Genomic DNA, 11,077 nt, shown 5'->3' on the forward strand with positions numbered 1-11,077 from the left:
TCACTACAAAATGGCTTAAGGTCTTTCAAATCTTTTGCCATAACCATATATTCTAGACTTGTACAATAATTTTATGCATTTCATGGGAAAATCCATTGCCTTTATATATTTCACATGAGATCCTTGATAGGCTACACTATGCACATTTTTGAACGGGTTGAATAACCTGGATCGTGTGGCTAAATAAGTCGTGTATCTAAACTTAATCACATCATCTCTCTTCCCCACAACAAGCTCATGGATTAGTCTAGCGATAGCATCCGAACCAAATAGCATATAACCCAAATTCAAACCTCTATGAAAGTCTAAAAACTTATTTGTCCAATCTACATTTTTAAAATATGTATATGGTTTAAAATATGATTGCAGAAGTTTAATTTTGAAAGTGATAATACGAAATTGCATAAAAGTCATTGTGTTTTTGGATAATTATCACAAAAAGCACTACATTTTATTTTATTTTTTTCAATTTTGACACCCAGAATATGATGTCACATTGAAATAAATTGGAAAAAGAAATGTAGGAAAAAAATAACGCAGTGTCAAAATTGAATTTTCGTGTAAAATTAATGACTTTTGTGGAATTTGTCCTTATTTATTTAGGTAATCAACTAATTCTTTTTATCATTTTGGTTATGAAATTAATATTTACTCTACTAAAATTATCATTACGTAGAAAAATTTAACTGTTCTTTCTATCTATTTTTCAAGATTTAAGTTGTGACATCCTCAAATTTATGGCCATTTTAAAACATTTTATTTATGTTTATTTAAAACAGAGTTTATTTATAAATACGAAATTTGGTCCCGTAAAAGTAATTCTGAAGAAATATATTTCATTGATTTATAAAAGCTTGGGATGTCATAATTGATACAAAATTTAAGCATAAACAGACCCTACACTATCTTAGGCTATCAGTCTATATCTCCTTGAATCTTTCAGCATTCATGTACCTTTGTCCCGTTACCTGTGATACAAGGAAACTGAGTGGGTCAGGTTGGGAAACCTGGTAAGTATATAGGGTTTTTAACCCACAATAATATAGTTAATTTTGTTTAATGTATTTATTTTGTATCAAACAATCAACCCGATTACCCATCCTAGTATCTCCTATCTTAAGTACCATCATTGTAATTATCGTGGTTGCCATTTATATTCTATTAGATAACTACATCGTTAGTACAACAGTATTGGTTCCTACATCGTTAGTACAATAGTATTAGTTCCTACATCGTTAGTACAATAGTACTAATTTCTACATCATTAGTACAATAGTACTAGTTCCTACATCGTTAGTATAGTAATACTATTAAAGTCGTGACATCCTATCGCCATTTTCCTCTTTCATCGTACTATAGAATCTTATCGTTTTTACCTTTCTTTACCTTCATTACCCAATATATTATATTCATAAAAAATACATATACGGTATAAATCATATAAATTTATCTTTATAACATTTCATCTAACATACAACATCTCTGCACATAAGCACATATAGAATTCAATTATCTAAACACTTCATATCTATGTGTAAGATGAAAGTAACTATGCACTCGCTTGATAAAAGTAGATGCCTCGGAATTTGAGTAGAACTTCATATTGGTACTTATCTTTTCCTTTGACGTGACATAGGTTCACATTACTAAGTCTTAGTTTTATGTTCCTAACGACTAATGATAGTCTAGATTCCTCACTAATGCCAATGTCTATATCAAGATCTATCAAGTAAGGAACAACCAGGTAGGATCATATCAGAGGTAGGGACCGTTTGGTATATAGGGTATACTGTTTGGAAATCTCACTTTAAACACTTCATTAAATTCAGCTTAGACATCATCCTCATAAGAAGATAAATCAGTATAATGACTTGGAATCACATATAAATATTAATTATAGGCTCATAATAACAACTATGACTTTAATTAAAAGTTACACTTTAATAAAATAAGTGTAGCTTAACTTACAGAGCTTTGAGCGAAAACCGAGAATTATGTGGGCAAAACTCTAATCTAGGAGCTTCTATTCCCCGGCTATTTGACACCGCAGGATTTCGCCGAAGTGGTCGGGAACTAGAGAGCAATGAGCTAGAGATACAAGAGAAGTTTAGAGAGAATTTGGATGAAAGGGTGAGAAATGAGGCTGCAAAACGCAATTTATATAGGGCTGAAAGGCAGAAGCGTGCCAACCACTCTGTCGGGGGCGTCGTACAAATTGTCGGAGTGCTGACATGGCGTCATCTGGGTGGTGACACGTGTCAAAATTCTATGGTGGGTCAGAAGCGTGTCGCGCCTCTTATCTGTGCGCGTGACTGCGTGCGAAAAATCTTATTTTCTAAAGAATTCATATCATCTTCATATGAGCTCCATTTTTGACGTATGTTATATCCATACATATCTATCGACAAAATCTACAACTTTCATTTAAACTCCGTCGGCTAATTTGACTTTATTTTTAAAGTTATATTTTTAACAGGCTTAGACTGTTAAAGACTGTATAAAAATCATAACTTTCTCATACAATATCCGTTCTCGACTGTCTTTATATCGACACATAGGTAATAACGAGATCTTTTACTCTTGTTAAGATCGTTTTTCCTAACAATCGACCGATCTTAATTTAAGTTTATGTGTCGCATACTGCTGTGTTGAAACTTTGAAAAAATCATAACTTCTTCCTACGAAGTTAGATTTCAGGGTTCTTTATATATACAGAATCTTTGTTACGTATACTATAACTTTCATCAAAATTATTTGTCCTAAATAACATTCTATCAAAAGTCGTTTTATTGCTTATTAAACCTTGACTGTCCAACCCGAAGTTGTGGGCGTTACATAAATAAAAATCAAAGCATGAATAGAAATAACAGTAATTTCATAGAGGTCATTCATAATACTTACGAAAGCACAAAAATAATATACATTTAAGGCATTTTCGAAGGTACAAGATCAATTTTGCATATTTGGTGAGACTCACGTTTCTTGATGTATAAAAACCTTCATATTCTTTTTTTTTTTCATTTTTAAAGGATATTTTAGTGAAAACTCTTGAAAAATTCAAAAACATAAATTAAAAAAACAAAAACAATGCACTTGTTTTGTTATGAAATTGGATAGTGAATATTCCAACAACATTCCTTTACAAAGAGTCAACCAGTGTATTGTGACGTCTAAATCATCTATTTATATAGAAATCTAGTGTGATATCAATGAACAAAACACATTGAAATATACATACACTTTGTCCTAAGCATTTCTACAGTAATACGGTTTGTCACTGGCCAATACACAAGTTAGATATCAAATATACATTCATTCACGATGACCTTCATGAAACACAATATACATGCATCAACCACCTTTCTTCAATCCTTCTTGTCTTAGACATGTTTGTAAGCTTCATAAGTCCCTTTTTACAACTTAAAGCATGCCCAACGGGCTTGGTATCAACAGTTTACCCAACATCTACTCAAACTTGGCTTTACTTGTATGAAGTGTGACATGTCCTTTTTCATATACAGACGACAGACGTAGTTCAAAACTTGTTTATCTCCTCATATGGCAACGACATCGTTTTCACAGCCTCATCACAAACCCTTAAAGACAAGATCATCGATGCTCTCTAGATATAATTTGAAATGACAGATTTAATGTCCGTTGCTTACTTCTTAGATATCTTGGTTACTCGTATGGCCAAAAGCATGTTTCTTAGTAAACACAAGTATGCTGAAGATATAAAAGAATAGGCCAAAATGCAAAAAATACAAACATGTTGCCATCCTGATAGACACTAACTCCAAACTAAGTGTGAATATTAGAGATTCGATGGATGATATGTCCATCTATCAGAGTTTAGTTGGCGCTTTAGAATACCTCATCCTCACTAGACCGTACATACCCTATGTGATACAACAAATCTACTTGTTTATATATACACGCCCTACATGAACAACATTATCATGTATTAAAACGTAGTATTAAGTACCTTAAGGGAACACTTGAACTCCGCTTACATGTTTACCCATCCATCCATACTTAACTAATTATATGATTGACCAACGCTAGTGAGGTGGCTGCCTCAACACCCGACGATCTATTTCTGGATATTGTGTCTTCTTGGGTGATAACTTTATCATGTGATCAGCCAAAATGTCAACATAGCCCCCGCAATGGGAGCCCAATGGTTGAAGAGTGGAATTACATACAGGGGGGCCTAGGGTTCAAACCATGACACAACCAAAATATTACTAGTATCTTATTATTGACCTCTCACGTCGGTCTTGGGACGGGGTGACGTGGGCCGCTCAAATGATGTGTTTTACTTTTTTTTCAAAATGTCAACCTTCCCTCTCACAGTGTAGTGTCAAATCCAAGTACCGAGGGTGGAAATGTAGTCCCCAAAACTTATTGGCAAATAAACCTTGTCCTCAAACCACACATTCCTTTACAAAGAGCCAATTGGTGTACTGTGATAACTTCTCAACCATCTTTTTGTTTGGAAATCTTGTCTAATACCATTGAACAAAACGCATTGAAATTGACATACATTTTGTTCGCAAAAGGTAGCTCTCGGTTATGTTCGAGTGTTACATATACCTTCCATATACTCATATGTTGATATCTTCACTAATGGTCTACCACGACAATTTTTTCTTGAACTTTAATTTGAACATTTTAAACCCTGGGGGTGTATTGGGGGAAGATATTGATTTGTTATGATTATTATTTGTAGATAATCATCCCTCAATTATCGGGGTTCGAATTGTACTCTCTTATATATCTTGTGTTATCAATGAAAACAGGCAACCGTTTATACCAATTATTAATTTGATGTACATAAATGATAAATAAATAAAGTTACTCCAGACCATATTAGTGTGAAGGTGTATGTTGACGTCTTGGGCTATGATATCTTGTGAGACACGGTAAAAGCGGTACATCATAATTCAGATGTCATATTCATGAAGTACTTGTTTGGCCTACAAATGATGGATGAGAGCACAACATAATGACAATACTGAATTATCTTTCTGCTCCTCACCAATTCAATGGTCATGCATGGGTCACTCCCATGTTGTTCAATGCTATGTAGTAAATAGTAATACTCTTTTGAGGTATTAGTTGAAAATGTATAACTAAACTTAAGGAACTTCATCTATACTCCATTTAATTAAGGTTGTAAACGAACCGAACGAATACGAACGGGGCTTGTTCATGTTCGTTCGTTTAAGTTATCCGAACAAATAAACGAACACGAACGGATAAACGAACGAGTTTCCTTGTTCGTGTTCGTTCGTTTAATAAATTACATGGTTCATGTTCGTGAACATGCTAAACGAACATAAACAAACGACCATAAATAAACAAAGATAAAAAAACATAATTGAAGATATATGAACATAAATTAACATATAATATACTAATGTAATCAAACACAATTAGGCATATGTGAATATAAAATGAACTTATATGAACGAATGTAAACGAAAAACATAAACGAACGTTCACGAACATAATTGAACGAACGAGACCATTGTTCATGTTCGTTCGTTTAACTAAACGAACGATAATTTGTGTTCATGTTCGTTCGTTTATTAAATAAACGAACATAAACGAACTTCCCGCCGAACGGTTCACGAACAGTTCGTTGAACGTTCAGTTCGTTTACAGCCCTACATTTAATATTATGTCAACTTCAAATCTTTATATAAATTGGTATTTGGAAAAATTTAGTGTGTTACAGTCACGTCCACAAAAACTTCCTCCAACAGTAACATGTACATACTGTAATATATATAGAGAGAGGAATGATGGAAGGTGAGTCTGCATTAAATACCCAAAATAAATATATAATCAAAATGCTACTAAATAGAGGTTGGACGACGAGGAAAGATTATGATCCATCAACTCTCTTTTCTACACCCAATCCCATTGAGCCGTGTTTAATGGACCATCAAGCTTACTTAACGGCAAACTGTCATTGATTTAGTGTCATTGATTTAGTCCCCTAAACATCCTCCAAAGGTTCAAGTTTTTGCACCTTTAAAAAATCATTTTCTAGTGTTCCAGTGTCAAGAATCGTCTCCGTTTGCTAGCTGTTTCTTTTCCCTGCACAAACATAATTACAGTTGGATTTACAGTCTATCGCGTGATAGGACAGTGTACAGAACAAAACAGTTTGTGCTGTGTCTGACATGACATGCATTGGACCAAGACCAGGACCGATATCAAGGGACAAAAATTTGTCCTGCTCAAAAAGGTGGAACAAGATGGGACAGCAAAAAACGTAAATGCTGTTTGTCAAAAATAGCCCTAGAAAGCTCCATGAGTTTTTACCTCTTTGGAACCATGATCTTCGAACCGCTTGGCGAATCTGGCGTTCATGTCTCTCCAAAAGTTCATCAATTCGGTGTGATTGAGTCAATAAAGGTCCCGAAAACTCGACCTTCTCTTCTTGATCTTGATAAGCCTGTCACATCACACAACATTTAAAACATTCAAATCTCATATACCAAATGAAACCTCAAAAAAAAAAAATCCTTTTGGACTTACCATATTCATTCTCTTCACAAACCCATCCGACCCGGCATCGTAAGAATTGGGCTGGTCCAATTGGCTCCAGTTCTTAATAACCAGCCCACGGGCCCCTGTCTCATTGGACTCATCACACTTGGACTCGAAGTTTTTCAAATGTGTAGTGGCTGAAGGTTCAGAAATCAGGCTTCTTGAGCTGGATCGGCTGCGTGATTGTATCGATAACGAATCATCCAATCGCCTGCGGGCCCACGCAAAACCACTCGAGCCCGGAACTTGTAAAGGGCCCGAATACGGAATGTCTCCTTGAGACGCGTGTTTTGTGTGTGAACTGTCGTCTGTTGTGTTTACAGATGGCTTTCTTACCTCAAAACCCAAGATTATGTCTCCTCCTTTTTTAGTATCTAAACTATTTCCATTGATTTTAACTCGGGTTTGAGTTTTTTCCGGCAGACTCTGTAGAAAATGTTCAATTTGTTGATAAGATTATGAAAATATGATGTTGTAATAGAAAAAAACTCAAGTAGGATGATATAGACATACCTCCTCAGGTGCCAATTTAGTCGAGCCATTCTGTTTTCTGGCTAACCTTCTTGAGACTTCAGGTCCACGAGTTCTCCCAACCGGCTTTTTACTAAAAAAAGACAAGAATTTTTTCTCAATTTCATATGATAATTTGGATCAAATACAAAAAGGGTTATGTTCCGATTTCAGTATATGTAACCCACATGAAAACAAATTGAAATCAAGATTACAGACTTGTGAACATTTTATGTAGAATCAAAATGGCAAGTATGCAATGTGATCAGAATGAGAAAGTTACCTTCTTGAGTCTTCACGATGTTTTGCATCGATCTCTTTGTTGGGTGGGTATTTTGGTAAACTTGATGGATCACATGCATGTGGCTTTGTCTTGAAATACTGTAGTCATCAAAGATTGTTGCAAAATAAGTCTTAGCATATTGACTTGCATTTACCAAACGTATAGCCGCTAGCTACATACTCTTCTTTCATACTTTTATACTAATTTTAGTAAACTTTAATCTACTAATAGAATTTTTCATGAAAAGTTAAACACATCACATCGATTGAGAAACTGGATGTTGTTTGTTTGACTTTGAAAGTCAAAAGAAGCCAACAGTACCTCAGTTGCAAGAGCAGAAGAGGCAGTCCCACGCTTATATGGCTCCACAGACAGCAATGTTTGGATTAGATCCACAGCACATTTAGGCAACTCTTTGAAAGTTTCAAGTAAACAGCTTTCATATGGATGCTGTGGTTTAAACATGGTGGCATGAGGAAGTTTTGACTTTTTCCAGTAGTCTTCTGGTGGCGAACCACAAAGCTTAAAGATTTTGTGCAATTGTTCAACCTGCAAACATTTCCTATCATCATCATCAACCTAAGACTCCATTTGTTACACAGCACATGATATGACATATTGTACTATGTCTGGGCAAAAGACGTAAATGCCCTCTCCACGATCATCATCAAAATTCGAAACTAGCCTTAAAAAGCTTTTCGACAATGGAACATATGACTTTTCCATCTAAGTGGACTATCTTGAGAGTCAAACATGGAATGGAACTTTATAAACTTAAATTTGTCACAAAGCTTTTAATCTTTTTAGCAAAATGTTTTTTGATGATGGGGACTGGTTATATTCCTTACTTTACCTATATCATGTTTTTTTCCCCTTCAAAATCAAAAACTGGAAGTTGAAAGTGAAAGGTAGTTGTTTGACTTTGGAAAGTCAAAGGGAGTGAAAATACCTCGGTTCTTCCTTGAAGAATAGGTGAACCAAGAAGAAGCTCTGCAAATACGCACCCAATACTCCATAGATCCACAGAAGCTTCATAATCCGTTGAACCCAACAAAAGTTCCGGTGGCCGATACCATAAAGTCACAACTCTGCTCGTCAATGGCTGTTTTTTGTCACCGGCGGTATTACAGAAATTGGCCAACCCAAAATCGCCAATTTTCATAATTCCTTCATTATTTACCAAAAGATTCGCCCCTTTAATGTCGCGATGCATTACACCACGCGAATGACAATGCTCGAGCCCAGATAACAATTGTTTCATGTAGCATTTAATCTGATTCACGATTGAAACCAAAAAAAATGTCAACCTCTTTGCCTCTATGATCTTTGAAGTTATAAATAATTTTTAAAAAAAAAATTAAGAACCTGAGATTCTGTGAATTTGATGTCGGGGCAAGAAAGAAGACCGGAGATATCGTGTTCCATGTACTCAAAAACGAGGTATATGCTACAAGATAACCGGGAGGTTATGATCCCATCTAGTTTCATAACGTTTGGATGATCGAGCCTTCGAAGAATCACTATTTCTCTTGCCATAAATCGAACACTTTCAGGTTCGAAATTGTCAAATCGAACCTTCTTCAGGGCAACTATCCTCCCCGTTTCTAGCTCACGAGCACGAAAAACACTGCTGTATGTACCTTGTCCGACCTGTTAAAGCAAAATCATTATCAGCAATATTGAAGAATATGATGAAAGAAGAGGAGATGCTAATTTGGGAACACATAGTGTGTGTGTGTGTGTGAAATCGGAAATGGACCTTTTCTAATTTCTCATAGGATTCGGCTCTGAGAGGAACCCAGCCATGAATGGCTTCGCCGGCAACCGCACTGAGCCACGCAGGCCAACCGGCGGCAACTTGCTCTGCTTCCACATATTTGAGTAAATTCCCCAACCTAAAACTAACCGAGTCACCACCACCACCAGTTGTGGAACTCGCTCTCCCTGAGTCACCCAACTCGCTCCCAATCCCACTCAACCCTGACTCGCTCCTCTTATTCTTCTTCTTGCTCTTGCTTTTGCTCTTGCTTTTCTCCAGTTCCGCAACCACATCATTACCATTACCACCTAAGCTCCGGCCAGAACCCACCGCTGCATTGTCCCGGAAAATCCCAGAATGATCAACCGCCGGCGTCACAGACACTGCCTGCTTCGATGTCACACAACCCATTTCTCACACCACTTTAACAACCCGAAACCATTGAAAAAACAATTTGAAATTTTCAGTCGAACCCAGATCAAGAATCAGGCGAATCTCAATAGGGTCATGCTTAATTCTTTCAACAGGTTTGTCTTTGTATATAAGTATAATAGATCACGGAAGGCTAAGAATTGCTATTCCTTTTATATACATGTGTTTCCTGAGCATTAAAACTGACTCTCTTTTTTCTTTCAACCCCTCTCTAGAAATCTAATCTACGCGTCAATTGCGGTAATGTGACAAAATGGGGATTTTAATGGGATGCAAACTTGCTCCATCAACGGGGAAGGTAAGTTGCACAGAATTTATTAGTTTTGTTTGGTTTTCAAAAACTTATAAGAATGAAAATTTTGGTGTTGTATTGATCACAAGTCAAAAAAAAGGGATAATGGATGGGCCCCGAATAGCCAAATATGTCGCCTACCCTAATTTCAAGTCTTTTGGATGAGAACTGAACTTGTTTGGTGGGTTTGGTGAGATTATTTGACTAGGTTTTATTCTTATACTCTTTAGTCTTTTCCCATTCATGAATTATATATATATATATATATATATATATATATATATATATATATATATATATATATATATATATCTCTGCTTTGTTTTGTTTGATTTTATTGTATGTAATGATTGAAATCACATTCTATAAACATATTTAGCCATCAAATGTGACAAAATGAAAGGATCAAAACAATCAATGTTTACACAGGTCAAACAAAAGGTCCAATATCCTATAGACTATGTCATGAAAGGCAATTTGTCCCTTCTGTAATTTTATTTACATGTTGTTGGTTCTGTACTATTAAGATAAAGTTGTAAAACTGTCAAAATAAGTTTGAATAGAGTAACCATTGTGTCTTACATGTCTAAATTGAAAGAATATTTTCGTAGAAAAAAGCATTGCATGTAGCTAAGGCTCGTTGTGATAGAACAAGAGATAGTATCATAAACATGTATAATTCAAAGTTTTTATGTTTTCACCAATAAAATGATGCTTGAAGGCCTAGCATTCTCGAAGATCCAAACTATCTATAAAACTTGTTAACAAAAACATGTTTCCAAGAAAGAAAACTAAAGTACCAAAATGTCATTATAGAAAGTAAGATGGACGAAATGTAAATAACACCTTAGACACAAATTTGTTTTCTACTTGTCTCGTCTTCTCTTAAGTATGAACAATTTGTTTTGGACTTTACGGTAGAAGTCAACAAAAAAGTGGGAAAGATAGTTATTGGGTCTACATTTGAAATATTCTTGTGAGCTAAATATACACAAACATAAATATGATATATATTGTAGACGATTTAGTCGACCAAATATTTATTAGAAAAGTATTCCTTTTTAATTTGAATATTTAATCGTTATAATTTTTGTTAGGTTATTAGCAACTCAACCTAATCTGAATTTTTATTAGAATATTAATATTTCAAAATCATTTTTATTATTTTTATTATTTTATAAAAGATAAATTAACAGAGAATCTCAAATAAAATGAGAATGTAAGAACAAATTTGAAC

General features: G+C 35.0%; 1 protein-coding gene and 1 long non-coding RNA gene across 2 annotated transcripts; one reads left to right on the top strand and one right to left on the bottom strand.

The window, feature by feature from the left end:
- Positions 1–5,694: 5,694 nt before the first annotated feature.
- On the bottom strand, positions 5,695–9,844 carry LOC145157023 (protein IMPAIRED IN BABA-INDUCED STERILITY 1-like). Its single transcript, XM_079076208.1, has 9 exons — positions 9,117–9,844; positions 8,723–9,007; positions 8,307–8,630; positions 7,679–7,906; positions 7,358–7,455; positions 7,078–7,168; positions 6,553–6,990; positions 6,337–6,469; positions 5,695–6,108 (listed from the first exon to the last, which is right to left on the bottom strand). Exons 1-9 carry the CDS (start codon positions 9,525–9,527, stop codon positions 6,092–6,094), a joined length of 2,025 nt encoding a protein of 674 aa, XP_078932334.1. The 5' UTR covers positions 9,528–9,844; the 3' UTR covers positions 5,695–6,091.
- Positions 9,553–9,889, top strand: LOC145157137 (uncharacterized). The gene is made up of 2 exons (XR_013737140.1): positions 9,553–9,643; positions 9,764–9,889. It is a non-coding gene; the product is annotated as an uncharacterized LOC145157137 (long non-coding RNA).
- The last annotated feature ends 1,188 nt before the right edge of the window (positions 9,890–11,077 follow it).

Source organism: Lactuca virosa, chromosome 1, assembly GCF_052849685.1.
Source record: "Lactuca virosa cultivar CGN04683 chromosome 1, Lactuca_virosa_CGN04683_v6, whole genome shotgun sequence".
Taxonomy (NCBI): Eukaryota; Viridiplantae; Streptophyta; class Magnoliopsida; order Asterales; family Asteraceae; genus Lactuca; species Lactuca virosa.

Coding starts and splice junctions, on each gene's coding strand:
- LOC145157023 (XM_079076208.1), bottom strand. CDS start 9,527: ATGGGTTGTGTGACATCGAAGCAGGCAGTGTCTGTGACGCCGGCGGTT. Junction 8,631..8,722: donor TCAAATTCACAGAATCTCAG/GTTCTTAATTTT, acceptor ATCGTGAATCAG/ATTAAATGCTACATGAAACA. Junction 7,456..7,678: donor CTTCTGCTCTTGCAACTGAG/GTACTGTTGGCT, acceptor TGATGACTACAG/TATTTCAAGACAAAGCCACA.